This window comes from Camelus dromedarius, chromosome 4 (assembly GCF_036321535.1).
Source record: "Camelus dromedarius isolate mCamDro1 chromosome 4, mCamDro1.pat, whole genome shotgun sequence".
Taxonomy (NCBI): Eukaryota; Metazoa; Chordata; class Mammalia; order Artiodactyla; family Camelidae; genus Camelus; species Camelus dromedarius.
The window spans coordinates 3,237,238-3,256,885 of NC_087439.1; the positions used below are offsets into that span (position 1 = coordinate 3,237,238).

Sequence of the window (19,648 nt, forward strand, 5' to 3'; positions counted from 1 at the left end):
TGCCTACCCATGACCTGAACATGTATTTCCTATGGGAAAGGAGATCACAGCAGGCATCGAATGGACACACCTCACCACTCTCTAGGGAGGCCACCAGGACAAAGCTTCTCTCTCCACCCAGTCGCTCTGGCACAGAAATGCACATCCAGACACCAGGGGTTGGATGCTAGGTCTGGAAAGCTCCACTACTTAAGAAAGTTAGCACTTAACAGAAAACTAGATAAAAAAAAAAAAAAAACACTTTAAATTCCACATCGGGCTCAAGATGAAGCAGCAGAAAGATTTACACATGAGGTACCATCCCTACCCTTCACACGGAGCACGGAGAGCTGCCTGGGTCCCTGCAGACACATGTGGGGCTTCACTGAGACAGCCCCGCAAGGACAGGTCATCTACACATCCCCTGTGCAGAATTTCTTCCAGAAATCAGCTCTAGAAAAAGCTTCACCTTTCTCAATAGTCAGTTTCCTACTTTAAAAAATTCTTCTTCCTTTTTATTTTTCTCTTCGTTTTTTCCTTTTCTTTTTTTTTTTTTATTTGTTTGTTTTTCTACTTTTAAATAATAACATGACTCTCCTCTCTTTAGCTGCAAAGCCCAGAAACAACCATGAAGCTCAAAGTGAGCACTCAGGCCTTTGAGCACCTGCACGCTCCTCTCCCTGGTGTCTGACCTGTGTCTGCCTTGCCCAAGCCTGAATGCCTAGCCAGCCAGTCATTCATCGTAGGACACTTTGAAACAAGTGGGTGAATAAAGAAAGAAACAAACAAATCATGGGACCATGTGGGGAGCCAGTAGAACTGCCACCCCCACCTGGCAGTAACAAGGTACATCACACTCTTGCCCAGCCAGAACACCATCACAGAAAGCCAACAAAACAGAGGCTCAGAACATTACATGAAGAGGTCCATGTTTCAACAGAAACTCACTCATCACACCAAGACCCAGAAAAATCTCAAAATGAATTTTAAAAAGACAATCAATATCTCTGTTTTTTTTTTTAATAGCTGTATCTAAATCTTGGTTATCTCAAAATTAAAAAGATTAAAAAAAAAAAAAAAGACCATCAACGGATGGAAATACCAAGATGACAGAGATGTTAGAATATTCTGACAAAGATTTTAAAGTGGCCACGATAAAAATGCTTCAAAAAGCAACAGTAAACATGCTTGAAACATGAAAAAATAGAAAACCTAAGACCAAAAAAAAGGAGATTTATTATTAAAAAAAAAAGAACCAAATGGAAAATTGGAAATGAAAATTTTAATAATCAAAATTAAAAATCTGGTGAACAGACTCAACAGTAGAATGAGAAAAAAAGATAAATCACTAAATTAGAAGACAGAAGTTGCCTAATCTGAATAAAGAGAGAAAATACCCTTGCAAAATAAAACTGCGTGGAACTGAAAAATACACTAGAGGGGTTCAACAGCACACTACGTGAAGCAGCAGGATCAGCGAACTCCAAGACAAAGCACTGCAATTCACCCACTCGGAGCAACAAAAAGAAAAAACAGTTTAAAAATGTGAAAATAGCTTAAGGGATATACAATACAGTATCAAGTGGACTAAGAGTCACATTATCAGGATCCCAGAAGGAGACAAGGCAGAGGAAGGGGCAGAAAATTTATCTGAAGTAATATAACTGAAAAATTCCCTAACTTGGGGAAGGAAACGAACATTGAGATACAGGAAGTCCAGAGAGTTCCAAAAAACAGGAACCTAAAGACACCCACGACAAAACACATTATAATTAAAGCAGCCTTTTTAGAAATGGTAAAAAGAGTCTTTTAAGCTGAAAAGAAAAGGGATTAGTTAGTAACAAGAAAACAATTGAAGGTATAAGTCTCACTGGTAAAAGTAAACACATAATAAAATAGTTGATTAATAATTTATAAGCTGAGTATAAAAGCTACAAGACAAAAGCAGTAAAAATAACTGCAACTAAAATACTTAAGGGACACACAAGATACAAAGTTGTAAATTATGACATCAAATACATAAAACATGGGAGGGAGGATAAAAATGTAAAGCTTAAAATGTGCTCAAAATTAGGTTGTTATAAGTAGACTGCAATAACAAGCTGTCACACGTATGCCGCAAGGTAGCCACAAAACAAAAAACTGTACTAGATACACAAAAGATAATGAGAATGCCATTAAAGAGAGCCATAAAATCACAGAGGAAGAGAAACTTAACAAAACAATTGGCATAATGGCAATAAAAACAAACATGCCAATAATACTCTAAATGTAAATGGAGTAAATCTGCCAATAAAAAGACACAGAGTATGTAAATCAACTACATCTCGATAAAAATTAAAAAAAAAAAAAAAGACTCCTACAAGAGACTCACTTCAGGCATAAGGACACAACACACAGACTGAAAGTGAAGGGGTGGAAAAAGATATTCCAAGCAAACGAAAACTAAAGGAAAGCTAGGGTACCTATACTTGTATCAGATAAACAGATTTTAAAACAAAACTGTAATAAAAGACAAAGAAGAGCATTACATAATGGCAAAGATGTGAGTCCAACAAGAGGATATAACATTTGTAAATACTTATGCACCCAGCGTAGGAGTGACTAAATATGCAGCAGATCTTAACAGCCCAGATGGCTTCACTGGAGAATGCTACCAAATATTTTTAAAAGCATTCCCACAGGAGGGAGTGGCCAAGATGGTGGAGTAGGAAGAAACTGAGCTCACCTCCTCCCAAGGGCACATCAAAATTACAACAATTTCAGAACATATATTGATGAGAAAAACCTGCAGACTGGCAAAAAAGATCTTCTACACATAAAGATATAAAGAAGGAACCCCAAGATGAGGAGGAAGGATGGAGATGCGGTACAGTCAAGACCCATACCCTCAGGTGGGCGACCCACAAATGGGAGGTTAATCACAATTGCAAAAGCTCTCCCCAAGGAGAGAGAGGTCTGAGCCCTACATCAGGCACCCCAGCATGGCGGGGGGGGGAGTGATATACTGGGAATATGAGCCCCCAGAATGTTTGGCTTTGAAAGGCAGCAGGGCTCACTTTTGAGAGACCCAGAGGGCTGTGGGAAATAAGAGACTCCATCTTAAAGGATGCACACAAAAATCTCACACACTCTGAGACCCAGGGCAGAAGCAGTAATTTGAAAAGAGTCTCGCTCAGACCCATTTGCTGATCTTAAGAGTCTCCTGGGAAGACAAGAGGCAAGTGGAGCTCACCCTGGGGACACAGACGCTGGCAGAGCCATTTTTCAGAGCTTTTTCTACCACGAGGACACTGGAGCTGGCAAACACCATCTTGAAATCCTCCTTCTAGCTCATGAGTGCCAGGATCCAGCTCCGTCAACCAGCCTGTCAACACCAGTACTGGACTCCCCAGATCAAGCAACTAACTGGACGAGGACACAGACCCACTGATCAACTGGCCAACTGTCTTGGATCCCCTGAACCCCAGTTGCCCTAGATACAACCACGTCCACCAGAGAGCCCAGGATGCAGCCCACTCATATGCGAGCCAACACCAATTCTGGACCTTAGGTCCCTATAGCAAGAGATCCTAAGACCCAGCTCCACACACCAGTGAGCCAGTACTAGTTCTGGAACCAGCCTCACCCACCAGGTGGCAGACACCAGCTCTGGGAACCCCAGGCTCTGCGAACAAAGACCCTACCTCCAGCAGTGAGCCAGCACTAGCTCCAGGCCCTGGCCTCGCCTTCAGCAGGCCAGCACCAATCCAGGGACTCCCTGGGCACCATTACACCCACCAGTGGGCCAACACCAGCTCCAGAACATCTTGGGACGTCTCTCAGTCAGCCGTGCCGGGATCTGGGCCTGCCTACCAGACCAAGCTCAGCCCACTAAAATCGAAGGTCCTACACAACACACATAAGGGGCACCCCTAGAGCATATAGCTCTAGTGACAAGAAGGGAATATGCTTCTGAGATGCACTGGATGTGCCCTGCAAAAGGCCACTTTCTCCAAGATCAGGAAATGAACCTATCAAATTCAAATAAAAACAGTGAATTAGGCAAAATGAAGTGACAGAGGAACATGTTCCTAACAGGAAGGAACAAGATAAATCCCCAGAAGAACTAAGTGAAGTGGAGATTACCAATCTACCCAATAAAGAGCTCAAGTTATGATCAAAAAGATGTTCAAGTAACTTGGGAGAAGAATGGATAAACACAGTGAGAATTTTAACGAAGAGGAAAGGATAGGCAAACAGGAAGACAGAGTACTGGAAATCAATTGAGCTGAGCAGAAAAAATAATTTTTGAAAATGTGGACAGTTTAATAGGCCTCTGGGACAACATCAAATGTTCAAATATTTGCATTATAAGGGTCTCCGAAAAGAGAGAGATAAAGGGCAGAGAACTTACTTGAATACATAGTTGTTAAAAACTCCCCTAACCTGGGGAAGGAAACAGACGTCAAGATCCTGGAAACAAAGAGACTTCCACACAGGATGAACCCGAAGAGGACATGCCAAGATACACCGCAATTAAAATGGCGAAAATTAAAGTTAAAGAGAATATTAAAAACAACAAGGGAAAAGCAGCAAGTGTGTACAAGTAAATTCCCACAAGGCTAACAGCCGACTTTTCGGCAGAAACTCTGTAGGCCGGATGGGAATGGACAATATATTTAAAGCGATGAAAGAGGAAAACCTACAATCAAGAATTCTCTACCCAGCAAGGCCCTTGTTTAGATTTGCATTTCATCTTAAGAAGTCAGTAACTGAAAATAATTACCATATACAAACCACATGGTAAGTACGAACCAAAAATCTGTGATAAATACACACACACACACAAAAAGAATAGGTAAATCAAACATAATACCAAAGACAGTCATCAAGTCACAAGGCAAGAGAGTAGAAGATGATGACAGGAACAGCACAGGACTACAAAAACAACCCCAAAACAATTAACAAAATGGCATAAATATACATTTGTCAATAATTACTTTAAATGTAAAAAGACTAAATGTTCCATTCACAAGATATAGAGTGGCTGAATATAGACAAAAAAGACAAACCCCATAAATAAGCTGCCTACAAGAGACTCACTTCAGATCTATAAACATACACAGACTGAAAGTGAGAGGATGGAAAATGGTATTCTATGCTACTCCAGCTGAAAATAAAAGATAGGGTAGCAATACTTATACCAGACAAAATAGACAAACACTATTACAAGAGAAAAAGAAGGACATTATGTAATGATCAAAGGATCAATCTAAGAAGACATAACAATTGTAAATATATATGCACCCAACATAGGACCACCTCATACATAAAGCAAATAACAGCAACCATAAAGGAAGAAATTAACAGTAACAGAGTAACAGTAGGGGGCTTAAACACCTCACTTACATCAATGGACAGATCATCCATAGAGGAAACCAATAAGGAAACACTGGCCTAAAATGGCGAGGAACTGGAAAAAAGGGAACCCTGGTAGGACTGTGAACTGGTACAGCCACTATGGAAAATAGTACAGAGATGTCTCAAAACAATTAAAAACAGAACTACCACATGATCCAGCAATTCCACTTCTGGGTATTTATACGAAGAGAACAAAAACACTAATTAAAAAAGATTTAAGTTCTCCTATGTTCATAGGAGCATTATTTACAGTTGCCAAGATATGGAAGCAACCTAAATGCCCATCAATAAATGAATGGATAAAGAAGATGTGATAGATACAGATAGAGATGTAGACACGCACACACACAGAATATTACTTAGCAATAAAAAAGAATGAAATCTTGCCATTTGTGACAACACAGATGGACCTAGAAGGTATTATGCCAAATGAAGTAAGTCAGAGAAAGACAAATACTATATGATTTCACTTACATGTGGAATCTAAAGAGTAAAACAAGTAAATAAACATAACTAGACATGAACAGTCACAGATACAGAGAACAAACAGGTAGTTGCCAGAAGGGAGAGGAGTTGGGGATGGGTGGAGAGATAGGTGAGGGAGATTAGGACGTACAGATAACTAGCTGCAAAAGAAATGAGTCACGGGTGTGAAATGTACAGGGTAGGGAATACAGTCATTAATTAGGTAACATCGTAACTAGATTCACTGTGGTGATCATTTTGAAATGTACAGAAATATCAGGTTGTGTAACACGGACTAACATAGTAAAGTAAGTTATACTTCAAACACAAACCCATAGGAAAAGAGATCAGATTTGTGGTTATCAGAGGCAGGGGGTGGAGATGTGTGAGAATGGGATGAGGAAGGTCAAAAGGTACAAATTTCTAGCTATAGGATAAATGAGTACCAGGGATGTAACGTGCAACATGATAAATGTTAATTAACAGTGCTGTCTATTATGTAGGAAAGTTGTTGAGAGAGTAAACCCTAAGATTTCTCATCACAAGGAAAATTTTTTTCCCATTTCTTCAATTTTGTATCCATATAAGATGATGGGGTTCACTAAACTTTCTGTGGTCATCATTTCATGACACATACATATATGTCAAATCATTGATACTGTACACCTTAAACTTATACAGTGCTGTATGTCAATCACTCTCAATAAAACTGGAAGGAAGAAAAAGCTAAACAGAATTACCACACAATCCAGCATTTCCACATGACCCTAGGTATGAACACAATGAATTGAAAGCAGACACTGAAACTTGTGTACACTTATGTTTCTAGCAGCACTATTCACAACAGCCAAAAGGTAGAAGCAATCCAAATGCCCATCCATGGATGAACAAAATGTGGTATATACATACAACAGACTACTGTTCAGCCCTAAAGAGGAAGGAGATTCTGACACATGCTACAACATGGATGAATCTTGAAGACATTATGCTAAATAAAGTAACAAGCCAGATATAAATGGACAAATATTATATAATTCTACTTATACAAAGTAACTAGACTAGTCAAAACACTGAAAACATGAAGTAGAACAGTGGTTTCCAGGGGCTGGGGGTAGGGAAGAAAAGGGAGCTATCATTTAAGTACAAAAGAACAAAAGTTTCAGTTTAGGAAGATGAAGAGGCTCTGGCAATGGATGGTGGTCGTTAACTGCACAACAGTATGTTATGTATTTAATGTCCCTGAACTGTACGTTTAAAACTGACTGAAATGGTAAAATGTATATGTTATGTATGGTCCACCACAATATAAAAAAATTTTAAGTTCAATTTTTTAAAATTCCATGACCCATATGCAAACAGCTCATACAACTCAACAGCAAAAAATAACAAACATCCAATCAAAAAATGGGCAGAAGACCTAAACAAATATTTCTCCAATCAAGATTTACAAATGACCAATAGGCATATGAAAAAAGTGCTCAGTATCACTAATTATCAGAGAAATGCAAATCAAAACTACAAAAGGGCTTCAATTCACATCAGTCAGAATGGCCATCATTCAAAAGTCCATAAACAATAAATGCTGGAGAAGTTGTGGAGAAAAGAGAACCCTCCTACACTGCTGGTGGGAATGTAGTTTGGTGCAGCCATTATAGAGAACAGTATGGAGATTCCTTAAAAAACTAAAAACAGACTTACCATACAATCCAGCAATCACACCCCTGGGTATATATCTGGGGAAATTCTAATTCGAAAAGATACACATACCCCAATGTTCACAGCAGCACTATTTACAACAGACAAGACATGGAAGCAACCTCAATGTCTACTGACAGATAACTGGATAAAGAAGTTGTGGTATATTTACACAATGGAACACTACTTAGCCGTAAAAAAGAATAAAGTAATGCCATTTGCAGCAACATGGATGGACCTGGAGATGGTCATACTAAGCGAAGCCAGAAAGAGAAAGAAAAATACCATATGATATCACTTATATGTGGAATCTTAACAAAAATGACACAAGTGAACTTATTTACAAAACAGACTCACAGACACAGAAAACAAACTAATGGTTACCAGAGGGGAAAGGGTGTGGGGAAGGATAAATTGGGAGTTTGGGATTTGCAGATACTAACTACTATATATAAAACAGACAAATAACAAGGTCCTACTGTATAGCACAGGGAACTATATTCAACATCTTTTAATAAACTACAATGAAAAAGAATATGAAAAGGCACATATGTATATAAACTGAATTACTAACATCATGCAGCAAAAACTAACATAACATTACAAATCAACTCTAGTTCAGTTAAATAAAATTTCCTGAGCCAAAAAAACAAACAAACAAACAAACAAACAAAAAAAAACCCCACCCCATTTACAGTATCTAGAAAATGAGTACCAGATCAAGCTTTCAAAATACCAGCATCTCAGATCATAATACCTGGTTGCTTGCCCCATACCCAGCTCTCTAGGATTGACTTGGCCCTATATGCAGGTGCAGGAGTTTCCTCCTCATCTTTTTTCTCTTTGTCATTCAGATCTTCTTTCTTGGTTCCAATCTGAGTATCAATACCATCATCTGGAAAATTAAAAAAAAATTTAAGTGTATAACTTGCCTTTTAAAACGTTATCATCCACTTGCCCGTCTCTTTGCAAAGGTCGCCCCAGAAATGAAAAGGTTAGGTAACAACACACATCACTAGCTGACCACTTGGTGATTGGGGGGAAAAAAATTACATGACTCATCAGCTACAGGGTGATTTATGAAGTAATAAATGGTCCAGTGACCTTTTTAATAAAGAAATCAATGTATCACTCAAATTCTTCTTTGAAGCATGTCCTCCAAAATATGCCATCAATTTCTTACCACATTTCACAACTAAGAAACTTAATCTTTGATGTGTACATTAATTGCTTTTATCCAGTGATTTCCAGATGCTGTGTGTCCACGGGAAGGGAGGATGGAGAATGGGAATATGATTTTAAAATTATTTTCAACTCTATACATTTCCTGGCTACCACCAACGGAGAACCAGGGCTACACAGGGCCATGACTTCTGACACGAGCATAATTCAAGAGCACTGGCACACAGGAGAAAACTGAGAACCCTGACTTGAGGCTAATGACAAGTTTTAGTCAAGAACAAACGTCATGGAAACTCCTTACACAGCATGTTAAGAGAGAACTAATCTTAACCTTGAGGTGTAAATGTGTCCTATCCTAGAAGGCCCTTCCTAAATGAACTACTTGCTATATGACATAATTAGAAATATACGGTTGATCTTTGAACAACATATGCAGTCAAAAATCTGCATGTAACTTACAGTTGGCCCTCCATATCCACAGTTCTATCATATCCAACAATTCAAGCCATCAAGGATCATGCAGCGCCACAGAATTAACTACTGAAAAAAAATCTGCTTATAAGTGGACCCACGTAGTTCAAACCTGTGTTGTTGGGGTCAACTCTACATCTAAATCTGTAAAAGAGGGTATATCATATCCCAAACAGTGAGGAGTATCTAAAAATATATAAAACCAACAAGGGGCAAATAGTCAAGAAACTCCCACATTCTGTAAGAAAAATATCAGATATCCAATAGAAGGAACCCCAACTAGCTAATGCTATTAAGAGATACTCAAATTCATATTTAGAAAAAAAATTAAAACAATGAAATATTACTTTACACTCAACAAATTGGCACTTGTTAGAAAGTCAAAATATAAACTCCAAGGTAGAATTTTTTTTTTTCCTTTTTCATCTGGTTTTGCTCTCTGCTAGACCCCAAGTGCTTACAATGCATACCAGGGAGTAAGCCCTCAATGCTAACTTCAATAACGAAATAATGCCACGTGTCAGCAGAACTCTGGGTCCAGAGGCACAAATCTTCACACGCAGCTGGAGGGAGGGCGGACCCCGCAGTCAGCCTGCAGAGCACTCTAGGGTGGCTGAGTTACATGGAAGGTCCTCCAGGTCCCCCAAGGGCTATGCCCACAGAGCTCTCACCCCGACCGGTGGTCAGGAGGATGTGGAGGGTGAAGACCCGCAGCGGCCACTGCTCCCCAGACACAACTGGCCTGGCAAAGGGAACAAACCCAGGCCAAGGAACCACATAGTTCATTTACACAAATTTACAATGCATGCACATTAGACACCAGAGTGTCTTATAATGGCATAAAAACAAACAGATTCAACAGAAAAACGTTTAAAAATACGGACTTAGAAATGTTGTTCCAGGAACTGAAGAGTGTCATTAACTCAACCCTCTGCCCCTGAGGCCCAAGAAAGGGCCCTTGTCACTAGTACACTTCAAATGTCTTTCTTTCAACCTCCTGCCACAGTTACGGTTAACAGTACCTCTCTTATCTATTTAGAAATATCCAACAACCTCTTGGGCATTAAATACAGATTTTTGGTAATGTGTACAGTTTTATTCATTACAAATATAAAACCACATAGAACCTCTAAATTAAGCACAACAGATTTGCTTCAGTCATTAGTAAAAGTCAGGCTTGGAATCAGGTTCTCAACTCTTACGGTACATCAGAAGCAGGGGGTGAGGGGGATACACAGACACACACACACACTCACGCGCTCACATGTGCACACGTACACACGTCAAGCCTGAGTCCCATCACCTGAGATTCTGATTCAGGTAATCTGGAGTATGGCCTGAGAACCAGCATTTTTAAGTTCCCGAGTGTTTCTAATATTCAGTCAAGACTGAAAAACACTGGCTAGAAGGCAAAACTTTTACAATAGGGCAACGCAAATGCAACTGACCAAACAACAATGGTTATTTTAGATACCACAGCCACTGTCACTGTAACAAATTAAGGCCGTGCAGAATTAAAACTTTTTAAAAAATAAGACAAGAGAGAGAAAGGCCAAATAACTTTGGCACTTGTGTTTTTCACATACTACTTTTCACTAAAAATTGAAAAATGAAATAGTCATTACTGACTTTGTGATTAAGGACAGAGATTTGTTCATTTTTGGTTTTTTCCCAAGTGTGAGAGAAGCACCCTGGACTGGAAACCTGATTGTTGGAATTTAATCTGTACAAGCAACAAGGCTTGAGGTCAGTTACCGTCTCTCAGCTTTGGTTCCATCCTCAGTAAAAGCTCAGAAGCCCACCTCCGGCCCGCTCTGTGACAGGGGAGTACCTGCATCTGTGTGGGGGACGTGGGGCCAGCTCCTGCATTCCTCCATTTGACCCTCATCAGGGTAAAGAAAAAAATGACCTTATTGGATGTGGATCCCAACCCCGGGGGCTCTCCCAAGAAGAAGAGACAGGTCCCCAGGACCCCAAATCTTCCCCATAACCACACAGAAGATCCTCACTACCAGTGACTGTACAGAGACAGGAACCCACAGCCCAGGTTTACTCAGCTTGAAATCTAAACTACTGGGGAAACGTAGAGTGTGAGGAGGGGCAGGGAGAAGGGGGCGTGCACTGTGGGGAAAGGCGAGGCTGCAGCCGGGGATGGTTTCCATGCATCCACCTCTGGGTTGGGAGCCCAGCACCCTCCCACTGCACCACTCCGCTGCCCACGGCTCTGTCAAAACAAAGCTCCTGATCCCCAAGGTTGTGGGGAAAACACCCAGGGTAGCAGTGGGCCCAGTAAAGGGGTTAATTCAAGCCCAATGTAAGCCCAGGACTTTGCCGAAATTCCCCATGGTCACAGAACCCACTGCCCCAAAATATCCCATAGCGGGCATGGACACTCTGACACAACGAGTAATAAATTAAAATTAAACCAAGTGTTTAAGCAATTACAAATTGGCTTGACAAATATGGGGCCTGCTATGGGCTGAACTGGGTTCCCCCGCAAAGATGTTTAAGTCCTAGCCTCCAGTATGTGTGAATGTGGCCGTATTTGTTAATAGGGTCTTTGCAGATAATCAAATTAAGATGAGGTCACGAGGTGGGCTCTAATACAACATGCCTGGTGTCCTTACCAAAAGAGGAAATCTGAACACAGACAGACATGCACAGAGGAACGACAATATAAACACACAGGGAGAACATGACCACCTACAAGCCAAGGAAAAGGACCTGGGACAGAGATTTCTCTCACCATCCTCCGAAGGAAATAACCCTGCCAGCACCTTGATTTCAACTTGCAGCTTCCAAAGCTGTGAGACAATACAGTTCTGTTGTTTACACCACCAGGCAGTGGTACTGTGTCACAGCAGCCCCAGGAAATTAACAGACACTCTCCCTTAGTGTTGTCAGACACCCCTTCACAGAAAAGGCTTCAGCAGCCTCCTCTCACACTCCCTGGCGTCTCTGGACCACATATGATGACTACATGTTGGCCTGAGGCTTCAGATGCAAGAACCAGCCCTTCTCAGCCCGACACCATATATACACCTCACTAGCGTGGAAACTGCCGGCCATATGCTGAGGCTCCCAACGGCCCTGAGTCCGTGGCCCTTCACACCCAGCTCCCCACTGTGCTTTGGGTCATGGAAGCAGCACTCCACAAGCTCAGCTCAGTTACAGCATCAAACCAAACCCGGGGCCCCAGCATACTGCGCCTGCAGGATGGGTGGTCTTCCCTGTCCTCAGTCCCTTGCCAGATGCCACAGTGCTGGAAGTCACCCTTCTCCAGACTTCAGAGCTACTGGCAGAGCCCGTGAGATCAACTGACTGAACAGTGCAGGGAGTCCACACACTGACACACAGCATCACCGCCACCATATGTGGTAGAACACAGTGGGCTGCTGCTGCCTCCAGCCCTTAGCCAGGGTGTCCCCAATAAGGATGGAACCCACAAATGGCCAAACTTCATTTCAAGCAGTTGTCTTAGCACTGGATGTCCTGGCCAACAAATGGCCCCATGTGCGTATTTCTACAAACCCTTGGCCAAAACCTTAGAGTTGCTCTTTTTGGGCTAAAGGACCCTAGGAATCTACCAAACTGTAATATAGCCAAATAGAAATATAAATACCAAATTTATATATACCAAAATATAACTCAAGGCGATATGTCTCTACATACACTAAGGGCACAACACGAGGCCTCAACTGCCTTATTCTTGTCTCACTTCCTAGGGGGCAAGTCTCCTACTCCCGAAAAGTCACAGTCATCACCAAGGCTGAAACTGATGTCATGGCATCAAAAGGCCAACTGTGGTACAAGGCCTGAGAGTAAGGTTCTACTTTTTTTTTAAATTTAGTACTGAAACGTAACAACTATCAACTAGAATTCTATATTTAGCAAAAAATATGCATCATTCTTAAATGAAGAAAATTAGAATTTGTAGTCAGTAGACCTGTTTTAATATAATTACTGAAGGAAGATCTTAAAAACAAGGGAAACGATACCAGAAGGAAATCTGGAACAGCCAGAATGAAGAATGAGCAACAGCAATGGCATACACCTGAGTAAATATAATAAATTCCACTTCTCTTGGCTTCTTTAAGTTTGATGATTGAAAGTAAAAATGCAAACATTGTCTAATAAGGTTCTCAAAGCATGTGGATGTAACATATAATAGAACCCTGACAAAGGGGGACAAGGTAAGGTTTCTACATTCCAATTAAAGTGATAAAATACTAAGTGTCTTAGTGAGGGTTCTCCACAAAAACCGAAACAACAGGTGTGGGTGTGCTGGTGGGAGTGGGAGGGGTGCACTGTGAGAGGGAGAAAGACTGATATAGTTTAAGGAACTGGCTTCCACAATTGTGGACATTCAAGTCCAAAATTTGCAGGGCAAGCCAGCAGGCTGGAGACCCAGAGAATAGCTGATGTTATAGTTTGAGTCCAAAGGCAATCTGGAGGCAGAATTCCTTCTTGTTAGAGGGAGGTCAGTCTTTTCTCTAGTCAGGCTCTTCAACTGATTGGATGCGGCCCACCTGTATTATGAAGAGTAATCTGCTTTACTCAAAATCCATGGATTTAAATGTGAATCTCGCCTAAAAATCACCTGCACAGGCACATCCAGAATAGTATTTGACCAAATAAATATCTGGGCACCACGGCTTAGTTAAGGTACCAAATAATTAAAGATGGGCTAAAAAGAGATACAGTATATGTTTTTGTATGACATTGAAATATTTTTTTCTATTTACAAAGCACAAGAACAATTTTCAGAGATTTTAGGTGTGAAAACTTTCTAATGGAACACAAACTCAGAAGTAAACATTCAAATTTCCCTTGTCTCCACTGCATGATAAAGATACAGTGCAATATTTACAACGTCTAGCTCATTTTATTACAAATATAGTACTGATTACATGGCAACCTCACAAACAATTCAAAGATTTTATGAGCAGGTTAAGGAAAGAAGATGCCTATTTCACTTAACAGGAAAATTTAATTCTCATATGAAAAATAAAAGTGATCCATCAAATCAATAATGGGATTTTAAAAGATAGACAAAGTTAAGGAAGACTACTCAGTAGGCGTGAACAGAGCAAAAAAGTTCAAAGTAGCCACTTGAGTGACACAGAAAGAGGCACTCATCTTCAGTGCCCCCTCCTCCTCTGGGGAACTGGTACAGCCCTAGCGTAAAGCCATGACAAGTCAAGAGACAACTCACTAACTCATGACAAATTCTGACTGTATCCCTCCTGTGTGCCAGTTCTCTGCCAGGTGCCGTGGGTACCAGGGTGAAAAGGACAGAGCCTGCCCTCACAAGTCAGGGCAGATACAGAGTCCTTACAGGCAGGGTGAAGAGCGTTGAGTGTGAATTCAGGGGGCCTTGGCTCCTCATCTCAGGGGCCCTCCCTGGCAGCTTCTTGCATCACCAACCTGTTGTTTTCTTCGTACCTGTTTTCTTCCCACTGCCAAATTATCTGTTTTTTACCAGTTGTCTTAGTCAGGATGTAAGCACCAGGAAAGCTGGGGCAATGCCTGGCTCATTCACCACCACATCCCAGTGCTTACAACCAATCTCACCAACAGCCAGAAGAGTCCGTGAACCAAAGAGTGAATGAAGGAATAACCCACACACTGCACAATTCACTGAGTCCCCCTAGGGAAGAGTGCATTTCAGAGAAGTCCCTGGGACCACAGTGTGGAGAAGGATCTGGAAGGGCTGATACGGGGAGCAAGGAGGAAGCTCTGATTTCGTGGTACAGCCCATAATGGCCCATGGCCCCAAGCAGCCCACCTGCAGTCTGCAGGGAAGCTGCAGTCTGGGCCGTGCTTCCCACGCACTCACTGGTCTCTCCTTGACTCAAGGCAGCTGGGCCCAGGAGAGGTCAACTGGTCTCTCTTTAACTCAGTGCAGTTGGGCCCAGGAGGGGTCAATTTACTGATTTCAAAGAAGGATAAAGTCCAGCCAGAGGCTGAGGGTCAAAGTCTAAATGTTGTACTGTTACACCTTTTTATATACTTCTCCTAAATTCTGGTGTACCTCACATCATAGAGGGCTTTAATTTTTATTTAAAATAAAGTGCGTGTTTCATACATATACTTACATGCCCGTATATTACCCCTGCAAAAGAAACTAAACCTAGTAATACTCCTGAGAAGGAAAGAAAGGTATCTGGAGAACAGGATTTGGAAGGAACTCACTTTTTACTGAAAACTGCATTAGCTCTTGATGCTATAACCTGGACATGCAATATAAGTACTTTTTAATGAGGTAAAATTATTAAAAAGTTCTAACACTGAATTTTAAAATAAGTGTGTGATATAAAAGATTTGAATTTATCTCTGCTGCAGCTCCTCTAATCAAAACCAGGCATTCCAGTCGCTCAGGCAGGCATGTCCCATCACAAGATGATTTAACACAGGAACACGAACATCATTCATCCCAGGACTGGCATCTCCTATGTGCCAGGCACTGTGCTCAGCACCGGGGACTCATCGGGACGGGACACTGACACTTCTGCCTGCACTTAAACCACCGCTGTGAGAACCACAAACCCTTAAATAGCACAGACTGGGAGCCAGGTACTAGTCTGCACATGTCATAAATCATACTCTACTCATTAATCAATCCAGTAACCCCATGAAGTAAGTGTTTCATCAGTCCAGAGATGCACCTTCTGCAAATTTCAGCATGTCAAATTGAGATGCATCATATTCACGGGCAGCGCAGACTCTCCTGGTGATAAATAATAGCACATCTTACTACTAAGGCATCTCAGTCTTGCTGAAATGCATTTCTTACCACCCAGATAGCACTCGGAGTGTTTATTTCACCGAGTCTTGGGCTGGTAAGGAGAGCTACCCCTCTGTGGCCCCAGGGTCTGTGAACCTTACTGTCCCATAGCCAAGTGCAAGACCAGATACCAAAATGCGGACCAGACTTGTTTTGGGGTGGAGAAGACTATGGTGGAAATTTGGGTGATTAAAAATAATTCAGATTCATTCAACAGAAAACCTTACTTAGCCAGCAGGTCCGTGATATCCAGTACCACTGGAAGTACCCTTCACTGCATATGTGTATTTCCTTACCTCTGCAACGAATTGTTAACTTCGAAGTCTATTAAATCTAGTGGCATTGCTACTCTGATTAGTTTACAGAGAATAAAACACATAACCCAAAGAAATGGAAATCAAGAATCCCCAGAAAAAGAAGCAGCTTCTGATACTTTAAAGAGTGGTCAGCCTTTTGGGGGGAGGTGGGGAAACGTCTCTCAGAAATGGAACTCTGGTGTACTGTTGGTGGGAATGCAAGTTGGCACAGACCCTGTGGAAAACAGAATGGAGGCTCCTCAAAAAAAATTAAAAACAGACCTACCATATGATTCAGCAATCCCACTCCTGGATAAACATCCAAAGAAAATGAAATCACTATCTCAAATAGATATCTATATTCCCACATTCGGTGCAGTATTATTCACAATAGCTGAGACGTGGAAACACCCTACGTACCCATCAAGGGATGAATGGATAAAGAAAACGCACACATATACACGCGCAACCACGCACACACACAAGAATATTATTTGGTCATTAAAAAAAGAAGAAAATCCTGTCATTTACAACACCATGGGTGATTAGGACGTTACTAAAGTCGGACACATGATATGACTCACTTACATGTGGAATCTAAAAAAGCCGAATCATAGAGAGTAGACTGGTGGGTGCCAGGGGCTGTGGGGGAGGGGGAATGGGGAGATGTCAGCAATGAGGAGATGAGAAAAGTAAGTTCTTGGGAGCTAGGGTCCATCCAATGTGGTCACTGTACTTAACAACAGTGTCTTGTATACTTGAAAGTTGCTGACAGTAAATCTTAAAATATTCTTACCACACTCCAGAAAGTGGTAATTATATGAAGTGACGGAAGTATTAACTAACCCTATAGTGGTAATCTTTTCATTTGATACGCATATCAAATCATCACGCTATATACCTTCAACTGACACAAGATATTACATGTCAATTACAGCTCAACAGTGCTGGAGGAAGAAACATTTCTCAGAAACCTCTAACTCAGGAGCACTTTTACATTTAGAATCTAAATTCACATTATCTAGGTGAACCCTTGGATAAAGCAGACTGACTTGATAACTGGTTTAAAACGCCTCTATGTCCCTTCCCTGATGCGCCAACAGTGTGGATTACGACACAGTGCACGTTTTCTTAGCCTTGGGCTTGTTCACACAAAGAGAGTCTAGTTCTTCTGAATTTTCTGACTTCCTACTTGAGTTTTATTCATCAGGAAGTTGACATGACTTCCACATGTAAGATTGTGAAAATATAAGACTCACTCTAATTCTAAAATTCTGACAAAAATTTTCATATCAATAAAAAAAAAGCACTGTCCCGTAGTGTATTCACTTAAAAGCAATGTTCAAGTCTTTCATCAACTTAAAGATGCTGGCCCAAGATTGAATTGATTTCATCAACAGCTAATGTGTGAACCTCTACACAAAAGCTAGAAGTCACCAAACAAAGGTTAATAAATAAATGCAAGATGTGAAAATAAATATATGTATGTTCATGTGTGGCTGGGGCACTGTGCTGTACACCAGAAGTTGACACAACACTGTAAACTGACTGTGCCTCAATACAAACTAAAAAATAGAAAAATAAATAGAAACTATCAATAAATTTAAAACAAACAAAACAAAAATGCACACATCCTTTGCCTCTTATTGCTACTGCAATGGCAGGATGCAAAAACACCTTTGCAGCTGTAACTTGAGCACATTCTTCGTGCTCACTGAACATGCAAAATGGGGCTCTTATGATGTGGACTCCAGAGCTCTGCTAAAATGCTCTAACACCTACTTCCCATTTTTTTTATCTGTAGTATAATAAAAATATACATTTGGTCTTTGCCCCAGGCTCCTGGCACAGAGCTCCTAAAACCCTTCGAACTTACTGAGGATAGGAGTGTCTTTTGCTGTTCATCACCAGCCCCTTTTCACTACACCTGGGCTCATGCTAATGAGCTAGTGCAGGGCGGGGCCTCTAGAATGTTTTATGGTGTGGGCTTGACACCAAAAAAATAAATAGTGATCAGAGGGTGAGAACTATCAGCCCCATCCACCGATCTCCAGAGAGAGGGGAGCTGGAGATTAAATTATTCAATCTCTTGAACAACGAGACTGGGGAGACTCCAGGCTGGTGAAAACGTAGATGTGCCAGGAGGGTAGAGGGTCACGAGAAGGCATGGGCGCTCCATGGGAGCTCCAAGCTCCTGCCCCACACCTCGCCCTCTGCATCTCTTCCATTTGGCTGCTTCTGAGTTGTACTCTTTAAAATAAACCAGTAACAGGGAACCATATTCAATATCTTGTAATAACCTTTTATGAAAAAGAGTATGAAAATGAATATATGCATGTATATGTATGACTGGGACATTATGCTGTGTACAAGAGATCGACACACTATAACTGACTATCCTTCAATAAAAAAATACATGATAGATAGATAGACAGACAGACAGACTGACTAAACCAAAAAACAAAGAGTTTTCCTGCATTCTGAGTCATTCTGGTGAATTCTTGAACCTGAGGCAGTCATGGAAACTTCCAAATTTGTAGTCAGCCAGGCAGAAGTGGGAGCACTCTGGGAACTCCATTTGTGACTGGCATCTTAAGTGGAGGCAGTCTTATCGGACTGAGCCGTTAATCTGCAGGGCCTGAGGTAAGTCCAGTAGTTAAGTGTCAGAACTGGACTGAATTATTAGACACCCAGATGGTGCTGGAGAATCACAGAATTGGTGTGAAACCACTATCTGAATTAGAAGCTGTTTAACTTGGATAAAATTTGTAGTTAATATTGATGGCTGAGATTAAACTAGAAAGAATGGTGGCACAGAAATGGAAATATATATGCAAGACGATAAATGTTTCTATCAAGGAAGAAAGACAGTAACTTCTGTCTTAAAGGAAAATGTCCAGTTAAGCCAGAACAGGAAAGGAGATGCTAAGAGATAATTGAGCAGATATAGTAAATTGCAGAAGATTGAGGGAAAGCGAATTTTAACTGCCTTAGTTAACAAAACCCACAAAAATACATCAGGATTGACAAAGGTGATCAATGAACAAAGGTATGAGTCCTAGGCTTCCTCTCTGTGACCACAGCACAGCCGTCCTCTCTCGAGCCCAGACCAGCCTCCTCCCAAAGCTGTTTGGTGCCATCTTCCCAGGATCATAGCCTAAATTCTGAACTATAAAACTGTAGAGGTGTTTTTACAACCAGATGGCCTCAGGCTCTTCCTAGGTGACCAGCGTAACAAACGCTGGCTCCCACGTCACGGAGTTCATGATGCAACAGCCACATGCAGGGGAAGGCTGGGAATAAAGTCAGGTAGAGCTGGGATGCTCCTTATTTCCCCATGCGCTCGCTGCTATCATTAGAGCATCCCTGT

At 41.3% G+C, this 19,648-nt stretch overlaps 1 protein-coding gene across 4 annotated transcripts in view; it reads right to left on the reverse strand.

Annotated features, from left to right (window-relative positions):
* Positions 1–19,648, reverse strand: part of HERC2 (HECT and RLD domain containing E3 ubiquitin protein ligase 2) — a 176,474-nt gene that overhangs the window by 140,903 nt on the left and 15,923 nt on the right. For all 4 annotated transcript variants that reach the window (XM_064484642.1, XM_064484644.1, XM_064484643.1 and 1 more), the window contains exon 4: positions 8,300–8,437. In XM_064484642.1, coding sequence (XP_064340712.1) covers positions 8,300–8,437 — 138 coding nt within the window. The remainder of the gene's footprint in view (positions 1–8,299; positions 8,438–19,648) is intronic.